The 24,322-nt window shown below is 35.5% G+C and overlaps 1 protein-coding gene across 17 annotated transcripts in view; it reads left to right on the top strand.

The window, feature by feature from the left end:
- Nucleotides 1-24,322, top strand: part of CLOCK (clock circadian regulator) — a 141,186-nt gene that overhangs the window by 51,096 nt on the left and 65,768 nt on the right. For 16 of the 17 annotated variants that reach the window (XM_072775107.1, XM_072775106.1, XM_072775103.1 and 13 more), the window contains 4 exons: nucleotides 8,872-8,964; nucleotides 15,681-15,770; nucleotides 18,361-18,420; nucleotides 22,089-22,237. In XM_072775107.1, coding sequence (XP_072631208.1) covers nucleotides 15,724-15,770; nucleotides 18,361-18,420; nucleotides 22,089-22,237 — 256 coding nt within the window. In that variant the 5' untranslated portion in view covers nucleotides 8,872-8,964; nucleotides 15,681-15,723. Of the gene's footprint in view, nucleotides 1-8,871; nucleotides 8,965-15,680; nucleotides 15,771-18,360; nucleotides 18,421-22,088; nucleotides 22,238-24,322 lie in introns of those variants that run through there. The other variant, XM_072775108.1, reaches the window with a different exon arrangement.

The raw sequence follows: 24,322 nt of genomic DNA, 5'->3' as shown, positions 1-24,322 counted from the left end.
GGGATCAGGCTCCCTGTTCAGCCAGAACTCTGCTTCCCCCTCTCTCTACACCCCTCCCTTGTTTGTGTTCTCTCTCAAATTAGTAAATAAAATATATTTTTTAAATTATTTATTTGAGAGAGAGCCAAAGAGCATAAGTGAGGGGAGTGGGGAGGAGAAGCAGACTCCTCAGTGAGCGGGGAGCTCATTGTGGGGCTCGATCCTGGGACCCCAAAATTATGACCCAACTCAAAGGCAGACGCTTAACAGACTGAGCTACCCAGGAACCTTAAATAAATAAAATCTAAAAAAAAAAAAAAAAAAAAAAATCCTAATGTGGTAAAAATATTAACCCTTTGTCATGCTGCATATGCTTAAGCCTTTTGTTTTTTCAAGGGGCAGTTGCCATTTATGTTTATTTTGTTAATAAAAATAGGTATCCCTATGCATTATATCTTTTATTCTTTACAAGAACCCTCTTAGGTAAGAATTCTGAGGCTTAGAGACGCCTGGATGGCTCAGCGGTTGAGCATCTGCCTTTGGCTCAGGGCATGATCCTGGGGTCCTGAGATCGAGTGCTGCATTGGGCCCCCTCTGGGGAGCCTGCTTCTACCTCTGCCTGTGTCTCTGCCTCTGTCTCTGTGTCTCTCATGAATAAATTAAAAAAAAAAAAAAAAAGGAATTCTGAGGCTTAGGATGGTTATATTCCAGAGATTTCCATCCATGCTTTTCTAAATTCCATAGGTCTTAAGTTTTGTACTGAATCCTCAAGCATGCTGTTTATCAGCTGGTTTAATTCTGACTTGAGAGCACTACCCCAAAGTACTTAAAACCAACTAGGACATGGGCATCTGACTTCTGAATTTTGCTTCATGCACATTTTAGGGACTCAGTCCTGTTGCTCAGGTGCTTTTGACTCAGACCATTTATTTTTTATTTGATTCCTTTAATTTCCCAGAGTATTATTTTGTTATTAAAAAAATTCCCTTTTAAAAAAAAATTCCCTTTTCTCAAAAATATATCACCTTTTGCTATCAAAAATATCCTTTTATGTTGCTGTTATATTGCATATACAATTATATTCTTGATTTTTAAAAAACTTAGAATGGGCATTGGGTGGGTCAGAAGCAAACTTGAGTGTAAAATTTTGCACTAATTTTGTGGCAGGGTTGAATGGGTCTCAGTTAATTCAGTTATTCACCAATGCCAGTTGAGTAATATTTGTCAGATATTCTCACAGGTCCTAGTAATAGATGAATAAGTAAATTACTACTCCTTTTATTTTTTAAGATTTTTTTTATTTATTCATGAGAGACAGAGAGAAAGAGAGGCAGAGACACAGGCAGAGGGTAGAAGCAGGCTCCCCTAAAGGAACCCCATGCAGGACTCAATCTCGGATCCTGGGATCAGTCCCTGAGCCGAAGGCAGACACTCAACTGCTGAGCCACCCAGGCATCCCTATTACTCCTATTCTGAAGGAACTCATGATTTAGAAGAATATTGCCACTAAGAATGTTACAGTGATATTCCACTTCTGCAATGAAAACTAGTTAGAACATAGTAATTCCTAATTTTCCTTGTCAGTGAAAGAATATTGATAACTGAAACTGACAGGTTTATGAAGTTTACCACACCAAAAATTTTAAGTAAAATTTATCCTAATTACCTTCTTGAAGGTGAAAATGAAAACTAAAGTATGCATGCATGTACACACACATACACACAGAAAGTAGGGAGACAGTGGAGAAACCAAATATGAATCAGCCATATGTGAATAGTTGTCTCTTCAATAAATATATGTAAAGATGAATATCAGTCACTTTTGGGTCATGCCTTTTTTATATTAGCTGATGTGGAGACTTCAGTGAAGGTAATTCATATATGTTCATTCTTAAAGCAAGCATTTGATTTAAACTTTCATCAGACTTTGAGTGCTTTCTTATAAAGAACCTATGTTTGGAACTACTGAGAACTAATTCACAGGAAAACTATTAAATAGTAAATACTGTGGCAACCTCTGTATAGTTGGTGTTATAATAATGCTTTAGATCATGTCATTAATCTGTACTATGGTTTGTTACAGGAAAAGACCTAAGAAATTCTTTGTTGTTAACTAGCTTCTTCAATTTATTAAGTACCTATAATCTCTAACACAGAGCTTGAACTTCTGTTGATCCTTAAATACTTACTGACTTAAAATGAAAAATTGACAGCCTTAATCTAATTTATTGTACCTTTATTTTTCTGTAATTTTTTTACTGTAATAAAAATTCTAATTGAAAAAATTTATCCTACCTTTTTTTTTTACTTTAAAGTTCCTAGGTAAAACAAATAAAAAAAATAAAGTTACTAGGTAAAAATACACTTGTAATTTAAACATTAAAATTTTAAAAATTAATTTAAAGTGACACTTTTAATCACTTTTAATTTAAAAAAAATTATTATGGGAAAATGAAAACAAGTAACAGAGTCCCCCCTTTGTCCTAATAACAAACAAAAAAGGGAATGGTCTGAAAATCAACAATCCTTGGATGCATAAAAGGGGGAGGGGGCACAGGGAAAACCTGATCACAGGGTAATCTCCCCAAGATTGGAGAGTCAGGCAAACACAGAAAGTCATAGACTTTACAAGCTGAAACTATCTCAAAAACCAGTGCAGAATCAGCACTGTAATTGACAAATTGCCGGAGGCTCACTGTGGGTAACTTTGACAACTTAAAAACTCCCAAGGGGATCTAGTTATAGGGAGACTTCAACAGTAGCATAAGATTTACCTCTGGGAGCTCAACCAGGTTCCAACAGTGAATATCAGAAAAATCTCCACTAAAAAAAAAGAAAAGAAAAGAAAAGAAAAATCTCCACTTGCTTCCAGCTGGTGTAGAGAGAAAAGAACCATTTTGAAATATACCAGAGCACTCTGTTCTTAACATGACCTACCCTTAGGAAAAACTAGTTAACCAGAATCTAACTGATCTGGAGGCAAGGAAGTACCAAATGCCTGCCTACTCTAACCATCTTAGTTTACCTAAAGAGGGAGAAAAAACCCCCGAGAAACATTGATGAAGTTCACAGTCCAGCTGCACATGCTCACTAAAAGACTGAGACCTAATCCTGGGCTGTAGAATGCTCCACTCCCCCACACCTCACCACCACGTTACTAATGGCCTGTTTATAGCAGTTCCTTTTACCTAGTACCTCATGTCCAGCAATCAAGAAAAAATTATACGGCTTACCAAAAAGACAACATGATTTGAAGAGACAGAGCAAATATCAGAGCCAGACATGGCACAAGGATGTTGGAGTTACCAGATAAGGAATTTATGATTAATATGCTCAGGGATCTAATGGATAAAATAGTATGCGGGAACTAGGTGGGAAGTGTAAGTGGGGAGATGGAAAGCCTAAGAATGAAGGTAGATAAGGAGTACCAGAAATGAAGAATACCTTTGACAGGCTTCTTAGTAAACTAGACACGTGAGTCAGGTACCTCTGAGCTAGAGAATATCTTAGAATCCTCAAAAATGAAAAACAAGGACAAAGTCTGAAAAGAAAATATCTAGGGATTGTGTGACAACTACAAAAGTTGTAATATGGGTGTAATGGGAGTATCAGGAAAAAGGAAAGATTTGAAATAATAATAACTGAGAATTTCCCCAAGTTAATGTCAAACCCCAAATAACAGACCCAGGAAATTTAGAGACCATCAAGAAGGATAAATACCCCCCCAAACAACACCTAGGTGTATCATTTTCAAACTATAGAAAATGAGATATAAAGAAAAAAATCCTAAAAGAAGCCAGAGGAGAGAAACACCTTACCTAGAGAAGAAGAATTACATTTGACTTCTCCTCAGAAGTGGTGCAAATAAGAAGAAAGTAGAATAACATACTTAAATCATTGAGAGAAAAATTCACCAACCTAGTATTCGTTTTCTTCCAAAAGAAGAAATTATTCTTCCAAAATGAAGAAGAAATACTTTCTCAAACAAATTGAGGGAATTTATTGGTGGTAGACCTACCTTGCCGGAGATATTAAAAGAAGTTCTTTAGAGAGAAGGAAGATGGTATAGGTCAGAAACTTGGAAGTTTGTAAAGTGAGAAAGAGCATTGATGAAGGAGTAGGTAAAGCTAAAAAAAACAACAAACTTATTTTTATTCTTAATTGACCTCACATAACAGTTCAAAATAATAGTAGCAAAAATGAATTTGATTGTGTATACGAACGAACGTATGCTTATATATAAGTGAAATGAATGACAATATTATAAGGGATAAGAGGGAGGAATAAGGATTATTTGGTTATTATAAGGTATACTACTTGTCAAGTGGCATAGTGTTTATTTGAAAGTGAACTTGGATTAGTCGTAAACGTATACTGTAGGGGTACCTGGCTGACTCATTTGGTAGAGCATGTGACTTGATCTCAGGGTCATGAGTTCAAGCCTCATGTTGAGGGTAGAGTTTACTTAAAAAATATATCTATGTGTAAAAGAAAGAAACTTTAAAAATGTATGTTGTAAACTCTAGGGTACCACCTAAAGAATAAAAAAGTAAAAACCACTAAACCACTAAAAAAAGGTAAAGAATAAGAAACCTAACCAATATGTTAAGAAAGGAAAGAATAGGAATACTGTAAACTGCTCAGAAAATCATGTAAGATGCTGAAAATGGCAAAAAGCAGGGTGAAAGACAAAGGTGGGAGCAAAGAACAAGAGCAATAAATAGAAACAATAATAAATATGGTAGATATTAGTCCAGCTGTATCAATAATCACTTTGAAAGACAGATTGTCAGAGTGGATTAAAAAACAAGATCCAACTATGTGTTGTCTACAAGAAACTCACTGTAAATATAAAGGCATATATAGATTAAATGGATGGTGTGAAAAGACCATATAATATGAAATCTGCTCTCTTAAAACTTTAAGTGCATGCAGTATTGTTAACTCTATACATTGTTGTGTAGCAGATCTCACACTTTTTCATCCTGTATGACTGTGAAGCTCTATATCCTGATTTCCTGAATCAGCAATTCCTGATTTCCCCCTTCCCCAAGCCCCTGACAACCACCATTCTGCCTTCTGCTTCCATCAGTTTGGCTACTTTAGACACCTTATGTAAGTGAAATCATGCCTTATTTGTTCTTGTATGATTGGCTTATTTTACTTAGCGTAATGTCCTCAAGATTCATCCATGTTAAGTATGAAAGGATTTCTTTCTTTTTGAGAGCTGAATAATATTCTGGTGTGTGTATATACCACATTTTCTCTATCCATTCGTCTGTCCATGGACCGTTTAGGCTGTTTCCACCTGTTGGCTTTTGTGCATATGCTGCAATGTTCACTTCGAGGTCCTAGGAGTGCAGTGATCTCTTCAAGATCCTCTCGTTCCTTTTGCATAAATACCCAGAAGCAGAATTCCTGGATCATATGATAGTTGTATTATTAGTTTTTTGAGGAATTTTTTTTTCTGTTTTCCACAGCAGTACTATTTTACCTTCCCACCCACAGTGAACAAAGTACCAATTTTTCCACATCCTTGCCAAAATTATTTGTTCTCTGTGTTTTTGTTGTTTTATAATGGCCATTCTAACAGGGATGTGATAATATCTCATTGTGGTTATGATTTGCATTTCTCTTTCGATTACGGATTTTGAACATCTTTCCATATCTATCTATTGGCCATTGATATGTCTTAGAAGAAATGTTTAAGTCATTTGCTTATTTTTAAAATTGGGTTATTTGTGGGTTTTGATGTTTTGCTGAGATGTAGTTCTGTTTGTATTTTGGGTATTAACTCCTTATCAGATAATCAGATACTTTCTCCCATTCCATAGATTACCTTTTAACGCTGTTGTTTCTTTTGCTGTGCAGAAGTTAACTTGGAGTCCTACTTGTCAGTTTTTGCTTTTGTTTCTTTTGCTTTTGGTGTTCATACCCAAGACCTCATTTCCAAATCCAGTGTCCTGAAACCTTCCCCTTTGTTTTCCTCTAGGAGTTTATATTTCAAGTCTGACATTTAAGTCTTTAATATATATTGATTTGATTTTTGTGTACAGTATAAGATAGTGTCCATTCAGGCAGCCCAGGTGGCTCAGCAGTTTAGTGCCACCTTCAGTCCAGGGCCTGATCCTGGAGACCCGGGATCAAGTCCCATGTCAGGCTCCCTGCATGGAGCCTGCTTCTCCTTTAGCCTGTGTCTCTGCCTCTCTCTCTCTCTGTCTCATGAATAAATAAATAAAATCTTAAAAAAAAAAAAAAAAGATAGTGTCCATTCAGTTTCAGTCTTTTGCATGTGGGTATACTGTTTTCCCAGCACCATTTGTTAAGGACACTATGCTTTCCAGTGTTGTGGTCTTGGCACACATGTTGAAGATCATTTGACCATATATGCCTAGGTTTATCTCTGGGTGTTCTCTTCTTTACCTTTGGTCTGTGTGTTCATCTTTATGCCACTGCCATACCATTTGATTAGCTTTATAATATGTTTACAGGTCAGGAAATGTGAGGCATTCAGCTTTGTTCTTTTTTCTCAAGATTGTTTTGATTAGTTGAGATCTATTGTTGTTCCATATGAATTTTAGGATTTTTTTTTTTCAATTTCTGCAAAGAATGCCATTGGGATTTTGATATAGAGATGGCATTGAATCTGTAGGTGACATTGGGTAATGTGGACATTTTAATGATATTAAATCTTCTGTAACCGTCCTGTGTATGTCCGCTGTAGACTTGCCTCCATTTATTTGTGTTTTAATTTCTTTCAGTAGTGTTTTGTAGTTTTCTTTGTACAGGTCTTTTGCCTTTTTGGTTAGGTTTGTCCTAATTATTTTATTCATGACTCAGTCTTGGTAGGTTGTATATTTTTAAGAATTTATCTATTTCTTCTAAGTTACCTAGTTTGCTGGTGTCTAATTGTTCATTGTAGTCTCAGGATCCTTTGTATGTCTGTGGTGTCAATTGTAGTACTACATCTTTCACTTCTGATTTTGAGTTTTCTCTACTATTTTTTCTTATTCTAGGTAAAGGTTTCTCAATTTTGTTCATCTTTTCTAAAAAGTTCTCTTTTCACTTTTTCCTATTGTTTATCCTATTTTGTTTACATCTGCTTTAGTCTTTATTATTTACTTCTTTCTACTAACTTTGAACTTGTTTTTCTCATTCCTTGAAGTGTAAATTTAGAGTTCAGTTTTGAGATACTCTTTTCCTTTTTTAAAAAAGCTGGAGTCTGTTTTATTTATTTATGAGATATATTTATTTATTTTAGAGAGAGAGTGCAAGGGGAAAGGGCAGAGGGTTAGAGAGAATCTGAAGCAGACTCTTTGCAGAGCATGGAGCTGGTCACCAGGCTTGATTTTCATGATCCTGAGATAATGACCTGAACCAAAACCAAGCATTGGACGCTTAATTGTGCCACCCAGGTGCTCCCCAAATTTTTTTTTCTTTTTTAATGTAGTATTTACCACTGTAAACTTCCCTGTTACTACTGCTTTTGCTGCATCCCATAAGTTTTGATGTGTTATGCTTTTGTCTCCAGGTATTTTTTAATTTCCCTTTTGATTTTTTTCTTTGATCCACTGCTTAAGAGTATATTGTTTTCATACATTTGTGAATTTTCCAGTTCTCCTTGTGTAATTGCTAGTTTCATTCCATTGTCAGCAGAAAAGATAGTTGTATGATTTCAGTGTTCTTAAATTTGTTAAGACTTATTTTGTGACCCAGTATGTGATCTGTCCTGGAGAATGTTCCATATGCAGTTGAGAAGAATTTGTATTGTGCTGCTGTTGGGCAGAATGTTCTGTATATGTCTGTCAAGTTGATTCGGTCTGTAATGTTATTCAGGTTGCCTGTTTCCTTATTGATATTCTGTCTGGATGTTTTATCCTTGTTGACACTGGGATATTGAAATCTTTTACTGTATTGTGTTGCACTCTCTCTTTTCAGTTCCATCTATGTTTGTTTCAAATACTTGGGTGTTCTCATGTTGGGTGTATATATTATTGGTATATACTTATATTCTACGTATATTCATCTTCCTGATGAATTGACTCTTTTATCATTATATAACGTCATTTTTTGCCTCTTGTCAGTTTTTGACTTAAAGTTTGTTTTGTTTGATATAAGTATGGCCCCTCCTGTGCTCTTTTGGTTACATTTGCATGGACTATCTTTTTTTCACTTTTACTTTTATCTGCTGTATGTCCTTAAATCTAGAGTCTGTTGTAGACAACAAATGGTTGAATCTTACTTTTTCTGATCCATTTAGCTACTCTCTTTTGATTGCTGACTTTCGTCTATTTACACTTAAAGTAATTATTGATAAGGTAGACTTACTGTGTCCATTTTGTTACTCTTTTTTGACTGTCTTGTAGTTTTTTGTTACTTTGTTCCTCCTGTTGCCTTCCTTTGTTTCTTTGTTTTTGTTGTTTGTTTTTTTCTTTTAGTTACATGCTTGATTCCTTTCTCATTTCCTTTTGTGTATCCTCTATAGGTGTCTTCTTGGTGCTTAGCCATGGGTCTTACATAAAACATTTTATAATCTTGACAATTATATTAGACTTTAGAATTTTAACTCTTTTACTTGTCTCTCCTTTCCACACTTTGTTTTCAGCATCACAAATTATATCTTTTTATTGTGTGTCTTCTTAATGTATTTTTGTAAGTATAGTTATTTTCATACTTTTGCATTTTAACTTCTATACTAGGATTAAGTTATTGTTTTCATTTATTCATTAAGTTTTAGAAACAATTAGAAACAATTTGTAGAGTTTAACATTTGTTATGTACACTTTTGTGACTAAGTTCAAATTTTATGTTTAAAAATTACCTTAAAATTTTTCATGATAAATTTCTATGTAAATTGAGTAAATCTAATAAATTTTTTTGTTGTTTAAACAGAATTCTGAGACTGATGGTCAGCCATATAGAAGAATACATTGAACCTATAGTTTTCTGAAGAATCAGTTCAAAAGAGCCAAAAAAATACAAAAGGTAATGAAAAAGTTATATCTTAGAATGTACTTTGGAATGACATTTTCCAGCAAAGTACATAAATGAATCCATAAGTTATTTTGACACACTAATTTGGGGAATGTTTTATTTAAAAATTTTTCCTGTTGTATTTTATTCCAAATGCTTATTGTATCAGCTATATTCAGTTACTATTTTAGAAACTGAGAATACAATGATGAATAAGACAGAAACTGTCCCTGCTCTCATTAGGGTTGCATTCTAAAGGGAGGGAGGACAAATAGTAAACCAATGAAACATTTGTTGTTAGTGCAATGCCCCAAATTAAAATGGATAATAGAGACTAGTGACTACTTTCACTATTGAAAGAAATAGTGAAATATTTAAATGCCCTAATTGAAGAAGAATATTTCAGGTAAGATCTGAATGGCAAGAATGTGTCAGCCCTGTGAAGATCTGAGAGAGGAGATTTATAGGCAGTAAACAAAAATGACCATGGAATGCTTGAAGAACAGAAAGAGAAAATGTGACTAGAGTATAAATGAGGGAAAGAGTATATGGAATTCAGGTTGGAGAAGAAAATTGGGAGAGGAGCAAATTTCTAGAGAAGGTCAAGTGTTCTGTTTAGTTGCATAATATTTTAGACACTTGTAAAATCTGTAGAAATATCAAAAAGGTAGTTGGATAGATAACTCTGAAGTTTAGATTCTGGTCTAGGGGTGTGGATTTGGGAGTTATTGGCATAGAGAGATACTTAGAGGAATATGTCTGGATGAAATTATCTAGGAAGTATACATAGATTGAGAAGGAGTTAGCCTTGGGACATGCCAGTATTAGAGGAGAAGAAACAGCCAGTGAGATGGGTGAAAAATTACGAAAGTGTTCTGTCATAGAAGGCAAAACAAGAAAAATATTTAATAAATGCAGAAGTGATCAGTTATGTTACATCACATGCTATTCAGAGGTAAAATAGTAGAGTAAAGCAGTCATTAGACTTGGCAACATGAATGTCATTTATAACTAATAAGAGAGAACAGTCTCAGTGGGAGTGGGTGAGGGTGAACGCTTGATTAAAATTGATGAAGAGAAAATGGGGAATTTCCGGTTAAAGATGGCAAAAAAAAATGTGATTAAGTTCTATTTCTTCTTGAAACTCCACTAAAGCTAAAGTAGGGTGTTTTTTTTATTTGTTTTTTTAAACAAAAGATAGCACAAAAATAAAGAGAATGGGAAACAATTACAACAGAATTTTGGAAGCTGAAAAATGAATGGAAATATGATATCTGTCTTCTAGATCTAAGAATCTAAGCCAGCTGTGAGAATGCTGAAGAACAAACTTTATGACACTATAGAGCCTCTAAAATGTTAGGAATTAGAGCACTCTACTTCTGCAAACAGGAGTAAGAGTGAGACTAAACACAGGCCGATTTGTTGCCAGTCTAAGTCAGTAAAAAACAATGATTAATTCTAGGAAAGCTTATTTTAGAAAAGGGAAGCAATTGTAGTATGCTGTATGGCTCAGCTGTGAATTGCATTTGGAGAGCCATATAATAATGTTAACTCTGAATATAACCACCTCGCCAAAATTATGATACTGAGAATTTGGGCAAGAGTGCACGTATATGAGGTAAACATGAGATGTCAAAGAGAACTGAATTCTTATTTTTCTTAGGGGGATTATGCCTGAAAAATAAGACTTGAACAGGAGTTCAAGTTCAATTACATTGGCACAGCTTGAATAAATTGGTACTGTGTAGGCATCCCCACTTAAAACAGAAGGAATCAAGAAGTGACAAAGGATATCAGAGCATAGACTGCCAGAAGAAATGGTTCAAGAGGTGAAAGTGGTGGAAAGTGGGAAATGGAGATCAGAGGACAGAAGACTTCTGATTTTTTAATAAGTCTTCTAAAACTATGTGGACACTTTAGACTCTGAACATGTATACGTTGGTGAAAATAAACACTAAGTTTTAAAGTAAGGGAGAGAATGGAATTAAAGATGTTGAAACAACAATTGTCCTCTGCCATGCAGTTTTCCTGTGAGATGGAGCAGAAAAGGAGAGACAGTACCTGAAGGGGGTTGATGGGTCAAGATTTGTTTTTGATTTGTTCTTTAAGGTTAAAATACTAAGATGTCGATCAGAAAAATCCAATTATCAAGAGAGGGATTTGTGATGTAGGAATAGAAAGCCTTGAGAGGTGACAACAAATGGGATTCAGAGGACAGTATCATGTCATTAGATACTGCACAGTTTATTTTTAATATAGAACATGTAGTTTTATGTATAAGGATTCTTTTCCAAAGATAGATTTCTAGGCACTGAGATTTTCTGTTAATTATGTTTAATGTTGCATGCTGAATTAAAAACATATCTGCTTCTATACTTGGCAAAGTTTGAATGTTTTATAAAATGTCTTAGTTTTTAATATCTCATTTCATGAATATTTTTTTAAAGCTTGTTTTTAAAGTGATATTTTTTTTTAAATTTTTTTATTGGTGTTCAATTACCAACATACAGAATAACCCCCAGTGCCCGTTTAAAGTGATGTTTTAAAAGACTTATACCATCCTTGCCCTTTATCATCATAAAATAATATCATCACTGGAAAGCTGGGAAGTCATCACTCAGTGAAGTTGAGCTCAAGTTGCTTAAGTAAAGGAGCATTTGATTCCTTCCTAGCTGAAATTTGATTATTGGTAATTTAATTTGTGAAATTTGGATTCTGGTAACTGTAACTGATCCTTTCAAAGACATTATTGCATACCATACTGGCATTGTAATGTCAGTATTTAAGAAAGAAGACTTTTAAAGATTTTACTTATTTATTTTAGAGAAGGAGCACATGAGCAGGGGGAGGGGCAGAGGGACAAGTGGACTGCGCCCAGCATGGAGCCTAATGCAGGGCTCTGTCCCAAGACTCAGATCATGACTTGAGTCGAAATCAAGAGTTGGATTCTCAACCCAGGCGCCCCAAGAATGAAGACTTTTAATGATAAAATTTGATCTGTATTAGATTATATACTTGAAATACTTTGCTGTGTGTAGGGACATCACTTAGTTATTTAAAACTGAATCCTTAGGGCAGCCCAGGTGGCTCAGGGGTTTAGCGCCACCTTCAGCCCAGGGCCTGATCCTGGAGACCCGGGATCGAGTCCCATGTCAGGCTCCCTGCATGGAGCCTGCTCGCTCTTCCTGTGTCTCTGCCTCTCTCTCTCTCTTTCTCTCTCTCTCTCTCTCTGTCTCATGAATAAATAGATAAAATATTTAAAAAAAAAAAACTGAATCCTTAGAATCCATAGCATGGGCAATGTGATTCTGGACAGTTTTTTTTTTTTTTTTTTTTTTTTTTGGTACTGAAAATGTGAGGCCTAGAGTAGTTCCAAAACAAGAGCTTTTGGCTGTTCCTGCATTACCACTGTGGTTTGATACAATTAATTTGACACCATTTAAAGAAGTTAAGAGAAGTCTTCTCACACTTGGCTTTAGAGTACTTAGTTGGGCCTGTTTTACTTCTTCACATACCTTTCCCTTAAATATAGCTTGTTTTTCAGTTGGTGGCTAGACAAGGAGAGAAAAGATCTTGGACTGGACTGTTAGAGATACAGTCTTTTTTTTTTTTTTTTAAAGATTTTATTTATTTATTTATGAGAGCCACTGAGAGAGAGGCAGAGACAGAAGACAGAGGGAGAAGCAGGCTCCATGCAAGAAGCCCAATGCAGGACTCGATCCCAGTACTCCGGGATCACTCCCTGAGCCGAAGGCAGACGCTCAACCGCTGAGCCACCCAGGCGTCCCAAGATACATATAGTAGTCTTATGTTGTTCACTTTGCAGCACAATAAATGTTTGGAAGAATATTGTTAATCAACTTTAGTAAAATAGCCTAATAAAGCATCAGCCTGTATGCTCTAAATCATTTTGGGTTCAGTCAGGATGACTCTAATTCTTGGGGTCTTTTTTTTTTCCTTTTCTAGTTTGCCCTATTTTCTGTCTTTTGATAATTAAAAAAACATATAGTTGGTGCCACATAAGACTCAGATCTGGCCTTCTTACTTTAAAGTGAAACTGTCCTTTTTTAATTCATCCAACTTGGGTGTTACTTTTGCATTGTTCTTTTTTTACTAGTGATAGAATCAGCCTCTGTTATTACCGTGATGATAACACGGTATGTTTCTTAGGCCATGGGGAGGTGGGGGTTGTACTTAGGTCATCTTTAAAATCTAGCTCTCAGGAGATCCCTGAATGGCTCAGTGGTTTGGCGCCTGCCTTTGGCCCAGGGCGCAATCCTGGAGTCCCAGGATTGAGTCCCACATCAGGCTCCCTGCTGGAGCCTGCTTCTCCCTCTGCCTGTGTTTCTACCTCTCTTTCTCTCTCTCTATCATGAATAAATAAATAAATAAATAAATAAATAAAATCTTAAAAAAAATAAAATAAAATCTAGCTCTCAGATTGTGTAATTCCATGTTTCATCTGCTAATGTTGACCCAGACACTTAAAACCAGTATTTTATTGAGTGCTAGTTTTTATTTTTACCTCTGACTCCTCACTTATTTTCTTTTAAGAGTTCTTAGCCCTTCGCAGTTTCACTTCTGCAGCCATAACCACATGGGCACTGCAGCATCATTGAGCAAGGACCATTCACTTGCTCCTTCATGCCTGTACGTTTGAAAACAGTGATAGAATAGTTCAGAATCCCATGCTCTTGGGACACCTTTCATCTTTTCTCAGAGTTACACGTTAATTTACACTGTTTTCTAAATTTTAAATAAAAGATATAATAGTTAAAGTAGAATTTCTTATGCCTCAAAACTGTTAGGGATTTTATTAGCATTAAAGTGGTTCAATATTTAACTCACAACTATAGGATATAAGTATCTTGTGTGAATAAAATCTGCTTTATATTTCAGATATAGGGTGACAGATTTTAGGCTTATGATTCCATCTTAAAGTAGTTAATTCTTTCAATGTGGGCATGAGACTTTTTATAATAAGGCCTCTCCTTCTGCCCTCCTTCCGCCTTCCTTCCCTCCTTCTTCCCTCCCTTCATCCTTCCCTGCCCCCCCCCCCGCACCCACTTCCATATCTCTGCACCCAGTGTGGGGCTCAAACCTACAACCCCGAGATCAGGAGTCACATGCTATACTGATTGAGCCAGCCAGCCACCCAGTAAGGCTCTTTTCTACTTACCTTGCCTTCATCCTTCTATACACTCTTATTCTCACTTTATGGTCTAGTAATTAAACTTCAGGTTGTAACATGACTAGATATTTCTCTAAAGAAAATGCTAATAAACCTCTTAAGTTTCTCAAATAGGATGCTCCCTTGTCTCATAAAGACCTGTACCTTTGCAAATTGCCATTCTTGTGGCTTTCTTTCAAATGGTCGTACAAATTACATGGGGACCTTGTTAAAATGTAGATTCTGATTCAGTAGGACTGTCTTTTAACAAGGTCTCAGATAATGCTAGTGCTGATGGTCTCTGAACCATATTTTTAGTGACAGCAATCTAGACTACCTGACAAACTCATTATAGTCAAGAAAATTTCCTCTGTCTCCCTGTTCCCTTGCAGATTTTTGCCTACAGCGAATGTATCTTTTATCCTTGTATCCCTAAAGCTTAGCCTACTATTTAATAGAAGATAGGGTTTCAACAAATGTTTGTTGTTGACTAGATTTTTTTAAATTAAAGAATAGGTGACATACATTGTTATATTAGTTTCAGGTATAAACAGTGATTGAACAATTCTGTACATTATACAGTGCTCACCATGTCACCATATAGTGTTGTTATAATATTGACTATATTCCCTATACTATACTTTTTATTCCCATGATTGATTTATTTTGTAATTGACAGTTTGTACACCTTCTCTTCACCTATTTTACTCATCCTCCCAGTCCCCTCCCCTCTGGCAACTACCAGTTGTATTTGTATTTATGAATCTCTTTCTGTTTTGTTTTGTGTTTTAGATTTTACATATAAGTGAAATCATAGGAAATTTGTCTTTCTCTGTCTGACTTATTTCACCCAGCATGATACCTTCTAGTTTCGTTTATGTTGTCAAGATTGGCAAGAGTTCATTTTTTTTAAGGCTGAGTAATATTCCACTGTATATTCCTCCAACACCCACACCACATCTTTATCCATTCTGTTGATGGGCAACCTAGATTGTTTCCATATCTTGGCTGTTGTAAATATTGATGCATGAATATAGGGGTGTATATATCTTTTTGAATTATAGCCTATTCATAATTATATACTCTAATATATATACTGGGATGCCTGGGTGGCTCAGTGGTTGAGTGTCTGCCTTCAGCCCAGGGCATGATCCCAGAGTCCTGGAATTGAGTTCCATATTGGGCTCCCCGCAAGGGACCTGCTTCTCCCCTTTGCCTATGTCTCTGCCTCTCTCTCTGTGTCTCTCATGAATAAATAATTTTTTAAAAAAAATCTTGAAAATATATATATACTAAAAAGAGGAGCATTTTTTTATTACTTTATAATAGAAAATGAATCCATAAATGTTTTCCCCCTGTATTCCTTTTTTAGAAGGAAAAACGACTCACCTGTGCCCTAGCTAAAGGTATTTGTTTAAAAATAATGTTTCAACCTTGGGTACAGACCAAAACATTTATATTCTCTGTGATAACATACAGTGTTTCTCAACATTACTGTATTTGTGGAAATAACTTTTTTTTGCAAACTAATGACTTTTTATTTTTCCTTCCACCCAAGGAGAAGTACAAATGTCTACCACAAGACGAAAACGTAATATGTTATGTTGTTTACCGTAAGCTGTAGTAAAATGAGCTCGATTGTTGACAGGTATGTTTTTAGAAACTCTTTGTTTTGAATCCTATCAAACTATTTTAAATTTTTTTATTAGAGTGATGGTCTATACCATTTCATGTTTAAACAGAATTCCTTTGAACATGTTTCATGTTTAAACATAATTCCTGTTACATTCAATTTCTGTATTGAGTGAACATAGTGTAATAATATGACATATTGATAACTGTCTATAGCCAAAGTCAGCAGCATATGGTTGTGTCCTAAACAGATCTTGAATTGTAATTTTGAGTGGTCAGAGCTACTCTGAAAGAAACTGTGACAGCTGCAGATGTTTCCTTGGCACCTTATGGAATCTTTTTATGTATTGTTCTTTTTCTCCTTATCTGTTGGTGCTAACTCCATCCCTTTAAGCATCTTATTAGCATTTGTGATTGATAAGTGGTAACTATAATTAGGATTTTATCTCCTGCCAGGAGGAGAAACCTTGTTTCTTTGATCTTAAAACTTTTTTTTTTTTTTAACATTTTAACACCTCTGACACTGAGATTCATTTTACAATTGTCTTATCCATAGTTTAATTGGTAGCATTTGTTTCCTTCTTGGTGTCACATGAAATACTGATAAATCTGTATAAAAATCAGTGGTGTTTTTAATTTGATGAAATACAGTAACATGTTTTAAGCTCTTACTCTTTGACAGCTCTTTGTTGAGTACTTTGTATATGTTACTTCTTAGCCTCATAATAATGCCATTAGACTTTACAGCTGAGGGTAGGATAGGTCAGGGAGGTTGAATAATTTGTTTAAGGTCACATCGTTAAGTGCTGAGCTGGAATTATGACTTGTGTTGGTCTGTCTGACACTGAAGTTCTTGTATATTTATTATAGGGGATTCTTTAAGAGTTTTGTAGCTAGAGTTGTATACAGAAGTGTGAATTTTGACATCTGGGGCCAGCCTGTCCCCTTTCCTGTGAGATAAACAGTGAAGATATGTACTCTACCAGAACTTAAGACCTAAGGGGCAAGGAGTTTGCTTAGAGAGGCCTACCTGCAGCCCCGCCATATTTTCAGGTGGACTGTAAGTGTAGTTGTCCCTCAGAAGGGGGATGTTCCTTCAGTGCTCCTGAGAAATTAAATATAATTATGGTATTATGCTTCTTGGTGATTGCCAGTTCCCATTCTAGACAGTATGATATCTAGAGATAACCTCTGTGTTCAGACATAAAGCAGTGATGCTTTTTTTTTTTTTTTTTAAGATTTTATTTATTTATTCATGAGAGACAGAGAGAGAGAGAGAGAGGCAGAGACACAGGCAGAGGGAGAAGCAGGCTCCATGCAGGGAGCCTGATGTGGGACTCGATCCTGGGACTCCAGGATCATGCCCTGGGCTGAGGGCGGCGCTAACCGCTGAGTCACCCGGGCTGCCCTACTCTTCTGCCATCTTGCCCCTCCATCCACCCGGGCTGCCCAAAGCAGTGATTCTTAATATGAGTTCATTATATCTGGGAATATCATGGAAGTTATGGACTCTCTCCTCAGTAAAGTGCATGTACATACAGAAGTTTTCATAAATTGCAATGCGTCCTTGGAACCCTGAAAGTCCAGACATGGAGCTCTATGATACAAGATTTGTAGATGTTCTCAACAGTGGATCCAGCAGGCAATATATGTGCTTTATAGGCCATGGAAAGGTGTGGTTAAAATAGTGAATGTGAATTCATGAAAAGCTCATATGAAATTATTTAATATTGCTACTTAAGGTTAAGGAATTAGCCTCCAGTGCTCTTGATTTCGTTTTTAGAATGCTGTTCCCCTAGATCTTTCCATTACCAACCTCTTCTTGTCACTTAGATCTGAGCTTAAAGTCCAACCCTCAGCACGCCTTTCCCTAACCACTCAGATTAAGGTAGCATCACAGTACCTAAACAATCACCCCTTTTTAAAAAATTCTAAAACTTGTCATTGTATATTCCTTTCTTGATTTGTTTCATTCTACTAGAAAATAAGCTGTAAGAGAGCAGGGATCTCTGTGTTTGATTAACTGCTCTGTAATCATGTCCAGAATAGAGCCTGGCACATGAGTACTAATAAATATTTGTCAAATGAATCAGTAATGAATGAAATGTATTAATATAAGTTAAAGCTAGATATTATGATGTTTATGAGTGAGTGATTTGTGATTTTATAACATGAATGTCTCAATAAATTTTTAAGCTATGCTCTTATAATTAAAAATAATTTCAAATGAATCATTTTATATAATGGTAAATACGCTGACTTTCTGGATTTTCACTGAATACTAACAGTTTGAAACGATATTAACCTCTGATTAGATTAAATTCTGTTTTTGTTTTTTTTTTTAGCATGTATATATAGTACATAAGAAGTTTTACAATTCACATTTATGATAAGCTTTTTAAAAATACAATTAAACATGGGTAAACTTTAATTTTTTAATATTTATTAGAAAACAACTTAGCAGTTAACTGAGTTTGAATTTGTACAATTTTTTACTCTACAAAAATCCTAGGATATAACTGATTTGATTCACATGTCATGTTGGTATTGCTCTTGCTTAATGAGTCTGCTCTTATTTTCTCTATCTACTTTCTTTTTTCTTTTAGAGAAGATGGTAGTATTTTTGATGGGTTGGTGGAAGAAGATGACAAGGACAAAGCAAAAAGGTAGTTCAATTTAAGATGTTAAATAATAAATGAATAATAAGCAAATGTAAGAGTAAATAGTAAAACAGTGATTTCCAAAAGCTCTCTGCCTTAACAACTTATATATATTGGCAAGTTTGAAATGCTTAGAATGTCAGTATGCAGTTTGTAGTTTAAATAAAGTTATCCTGTAAAAGTGCACATCTCATCACATCATATTATGAGTATATAATATCTATAAGACATCACTAGGAATGTTAACCTTCATCCCTTTGCTAAGGTAGGGTTTACCAGATTCACCATTATAGTTACTGCTTTCCCTTAACTTGCTCTGTTCTTTGGTAACAAGTCAGTAAGTGTAGCCTACCTTCAGAGTAGGGATGGAGGGAATTAAGCTCCACCTCCCATAGGAGGGGATATCTACACACATTTGGAATACTTGTGTAAAAAAAAATGTTTCCCTTTTTTTTATATATATCTGTATGGACTCGTGTTTTTATACTTTAGGTTATACTCCAGTGCTGTTCTATTTTGTTGCTCAAATTGTTTCAGCTTTGGCGATTGAGAGTTCTTTCAGGGTAGGCTTCTATGGTCTCCACATGTCTCCATTTTCCCAGTAGAAGGGAAAGTAGACAGTGGGGAAAGGGAGGGAAGAATTGTTGGAGAGGTAGCCTCAAGTAGGTGAGGGAATGGGACCTAAAGCCATCGTGGTATTGATGGGGGCTTCCACCTAAAGTAGGAGCCTTGGCAGTTAATTATAATCAGGAAGAGAAAGGCCCAGGTAGCATTTCAGCAAAGTTTGTAGTCCCTCAGAGTGAGTAGTAAACACTTTATTTTTTTTTTCTGTGTTGAACTATATGGTTGTTAGACAAGGGTAAATGTTGTATTATAGACAGATACAAAAGATAAACATGTAATAAGTAATAGTTCTTACATGTCTGCATTTAGCAAAAAAAAAAAAAAAAAGAGGGGAGTTACTGGGATTTGAAAAATATTCACAGTAACCAGGTAAGTTGCTGAATACTTTAATGAATGATAAAATATATCTCAGAAGAAGATTTTGAGGAAACTATATGGTGTATTCAAGGAAATAAAAAGGCTTGGATTTGAAGCTAAAAGTATATAGGACAATCCCTATCCCTTAACCTCAGTCTGGTGAAGGAAAGTTCTTCAGTCATGCCTAAATGAAGAGGTAGATCTGTAAGGAATTGACTCGGACAGTCTTAAAGGCCAAGTTTATAGATGGATAAGGTAAGCTAAGGGTATTCTATTTTTGAAGACTTTGAGAATGTTTTTAGGGAACCAAAAATACTATGGCTTTGGAAGACATTGGAAAAAGACAGAGAACCTCACAATACTGTCAGAAATAAGCAGGACCACACTGAACAGTGACTGAAACAATTATGAGTTCAAGTATCTTAGTTTGTAACCAAGAACAAAGGGAGTTTTATACCCACCCGCAAAATGAAACATCTGTGACCTGTCATCAGGGAAATTATCACAAGGGCTAGGAACTTCCAGCCTAAATGGAATATGGAGTGAAGTTTACTTTAGTGGTTATGATCCAGTCATAGAGTTGGCAATATTTGATCTCTGTACGTGTTCTTCTCCTGGAATAAAAATGGCTGATTTTCATGGTAGCTGTATGGCACTGGGCTTGTCCTCCTCTGTGCCTAAGTTGTCATCTGTAACTTGAAAAGTGGTAATAAAGTCTACCTCACAGGAATAAATGAGATTTCACAAGTATTTATAGTAATGCCTGACACATAAATATGCAATGAATATTGGCTTTTATTTTTATCCCGATTCATGTGTTCAGATACATATGCTAATTCTCAGATGCTTATTTATTTTTTCTAAAGGAGTATAGCTAGATTTGTATATCTAAGCCTCTTGTATATATCTTTTAAAACGTGAAACAGGCAATTTCATTGTATTTGAATTCTCTCCAAACCATCTGTCCACCAAGACCAGCATCACATATTATATTTCACATTAATAAACAGAGTTATTAGTAACATGGGAATCCTCTTAGGTTTCTGTTCTGCTTCCCACTGCAAACCAGGTCTGATTTACCTAGAATGGATAAGTTCTGCCTCTTAAGCCTCAAATCCACACTACCTCTATTAACAGCGCTTGCCTCCTAAATGGTCATCTAGTGTCCAGGTGTATTTGCCATACAGTAAGTTTTCAAGAGTATTTGCCAAATTAATTTGTTTCACCAAGCGTTGATCCTTTTTATCACTCTTATCATTCTGATGGCAGAATGGTCTTATTAACAAGCAGGTCTGTTCATATTTCTTTGCTGGAAAACATTTCAGTGCCTTCCCATGACTTTCAGGATTAAATTAAAATCCTTTTATGTAACCTAAAAACTTCATGTTTTTTCCAGGCATTTATTTCTCCCCCCTACCCCCTAGCTCTAGCCTACCGAAGCACAGACAACCTGTTCATTGGCCATGTTAGCCAGATTGAACTACTTTTGACAGGTTTTTGTTCATGTAGACATTTCCTGTACCTGCAATGCCTTGCATATACCCCACTGCCATCCTTTTCTCACTTAGCCTTCATGACTTACTTCAGTATGTGAGGATGCCATCCCTGCTTCCTCGAATTTCCATAGGAATTGGCTAAACTTCTTGAAAGAGCTTGTATTTCCCCAGTATCCTTAACCTTTATTAGCTCAGTCTCTCTTATTATAGCAAGCACTCAGTTTGATGGAGTCATTTGATATCTATTAAGTTTATTAAGAGGTTTGAACCATTTTATTTTTTCCCAGTACTAACAGAATAAATGCTTTTGTTACTGAAAAAAAATAAAATAAGATTATCTTCTGACCTTCTGGGATATGATTATACTTTGCTTAGGCAAAAACTAAATTAGAAAATCAAAGTTCACAAAGTAGACAATTAGAGGTATTATAGAATGATTAATTGCTATATAAATAATTGTATTTACTTCTCTGAAGGTCTTGGTGCCGCTTGGTATTTGTTTACTGGTTAACTGCTTCACATACAACAGTACTAATTATTCATTTGGCATGCATATTTTGAGTGCTTACTGTTTGTTAGTTGTTACGCTTAAGTGCTTAGATGAAAAAATTGGGGCTCTGTTATTAGGGTGTACACAATCTAATGGAGAGAAAGAAATGCAAACAAATGGTTATTGCTCTGTGCTGGAGCAGCCTGGCATACAGGAATCAAGAGGAAGACTGTATGGATAAGCCTGAGGGTAGAGAGATTTTCATTTTTAGATTTGTTTGTAATATAAACCTTATAAGAGATGGCTGCTTTTCTCCTACCTAGTAATTTTGAATAATTTGTATTCATACATTGTATGCACTTCCACAAATATATTTTGGAATATTCATAATAAACTAATAAGGAAAATATAAATTCTTGGTAAACACTAGATTAAATAAAACCTGAAATTTGAATGAAGTTTGTTCTTACTGGCGTTTTCCTAAGAACATGTTTGCCAAATGCTTAATATGTAAGTTCTTCAGTGATAAGAAAATTATTGCCCCAATTAACTGTACATTGTTGGTAACTTGTGGATAAATACTTATTACCACCTATATTGATAGAAGTACGTGGTGCGTAGTTGTGTCCAGAATAAGCATTGTATTAAACTGTGTGTGTAATCAAATGGATTGTTTGAAAGCTGCTTAATTTTTTTTTTTCCATCAGAGTATCTAGAAACAAATCTGAAAAGAAACGTAGAGATCAATTTAATGTTCTCATTAAAGAACTGGGATCCATGCTTCCTGGTAATGCTAGGAAGATGGACAAATCTACTGTTCTGCAGAAGAGCATTGATTTTTTACGAAAACATAAAGGTAAAATTTTAACTTTATAAGATGGATTTTTTAAAATAACAGATTCTTCCTTAAAGCATAATATGATAGAATCTTGACAGTGATTCTTAAAATTGGATGTGTGTCCTCACCTTTTTTTGAGAGAAAGAAATCAATTGCTTTTTTAAAGATTTCCTGGTATGTTCTTTATTTCATTCAACAAACATTTATTTAGTGCCTACTATATCCTAGATTTTTGGGGTGCAGAGTAACAGTCCTGGCCCTCAGTTAACCCAAGCCAAGGAAGACAAACGTATAAACAGCTAATTTACAATGGAGATACTTAGAATGTGAGTAGTGTTTGTAAACCATAAACCTTCTCTGAGAACACGGGGGGGGGGGGGAATGTGTCAGAAAAGGCTTAAAAATAGTTGAGCTTTCCACTGAGTCTTCATTTTAGATTAAGTAGAGAGAATAGCATTTCATCTGGAGGAAATAGGAAATAGCATATGCAAAAGCAGAGAAGCAGAGTTCAGTGGAATTGGAGTATAGTTGAATTGGAAAATTATGGGCATATTTCAAAGAAAGTCAAGAACCACATCATGAGGCCCTTATATACCATTTTAAAAGATGATTTCAGCGTATGTTTAGGAAATAAACACTGTGTGTGAAATAAGGTATGATTATTAATCAAAGAAAATCATTTAGACTAATTGAGTCATGAAGTGAAAAAGTTAACATTGAATGTTTTGGTAACAGAGATAATAGATGAAAAACTTACAGAAGGACCTTTCCTTTTCCAAATGTAAATGAAATAGTAAAACTTCTCAAAAGGAGAATTTGTAACTAGTACCTTTTATTCACTCCTCCTGGGCTCACTCAGTCATGCATTACCAGGCTGATTTATGCTCCACCACTCTTTGAAATTATTTTTCTTAATTTCACAGATGCAAGCAGCCCCATGCCTTCTGCCACCAACCAGACAATAGCAGTAGCTTTTGAATACACCTTAATGCACTGGAATTTTTTTTTAAAGATTTATGTATTTATTATATAGAGAGAGTAGGAGTGTGTGAGCAGGGGGAGGAGCAGAGGGAGAGAGAGAATCCCAAGCAGGCTTCATGCTCAGTGCAGAGCCTGACGTGGGGCATGATCCTAGGACCCTGAGATCATGACCTTAGCGGGAATCAAGAGTTAGAAGCTTAACCCACTGAGCCATCCAGGCGCACTGGAAATTTTAATCCATCCTCCTGTTTCCCGCCCCCCTCCCTTGGCCTGTGTTACACTGTACTGCACTTCTTCATTCACCTCCCCTTCCTAACTGGAACTTTTTTTGCCCTTTAAATGTCTTGTCTTTTGTGTTCTTGCTTTCTCTATAGTGTTTCCTGTGGTTATTTCATTCCATAGCTTCAACTATTGGCCTCTTTATTAAGCTACCGTATCTGTATTTTTAGGTGTAAATTTTTCAGTCTTTTGTTTCCAGATAACTTCTAGTTCTTTCTTTTGCATGTGCTCAGACACTGTACATTCGTTTTCATTTTGTCAAATCACCTCTTTCTCTCAACTTTCCTTTTTACATTTTTAAAATACTACCCTTTCAGATTTTAGGACTCAAGCCTGAAAAGATTTGGATTTTTTTCATCTTCCTTAGTACCTTATCACAGTTGCCAAATTCTGTTGATTCTTGTGTAAATGTGTCAAAATTGCTTGTATTCATTTTTATTGTCACCATTATCGTTACATTTTACCTCTGCAGATAGTATTCTCACCTTTGTGCCCCTTGTTGGCATACTCAATCCCCTCGGACATTGCAGTTCAATAAATGATTGCTGAATGAAATAAAATCATAGAAATGCATTTGCCCCTGATAATAGAAGATTAATTCTCACATTATGTAGATCTTTTTTCGAAATTGGGTATATAATTCTCACAAAAATAAAATTTACCTTAAATTGAAAGGGAATTCTTTTTTTTTTTTTTTTTAAAGATTTTATTTATTCATGGAGACATACAGAGAGAGACAGAGAGAGAGAGAGGCAGAGACACAGGCAGAGGGAGAAGCAGGCTCCATGCAGGGAGCCCGACATGGTACTCGATCCTGGGTCTCTAGGGTCACAACCTGGGCTG

The sequence above is a fragment of the Canis lupus genome, chromosome 14 (genome assembly GCF_048164855.1).
Source record: "Canis lupus baileyi chromosome 14, mCanLup2.hap1, whole genome shotgun sequence".
NCBI lineage: Eukaryota > Metazoa > Chordata > Mammalia > Carnivora > Canidae > Canis > Canis lupus.
This window is presented reverse-complemented; position numbering and strand designations above follow the sequence as displayed.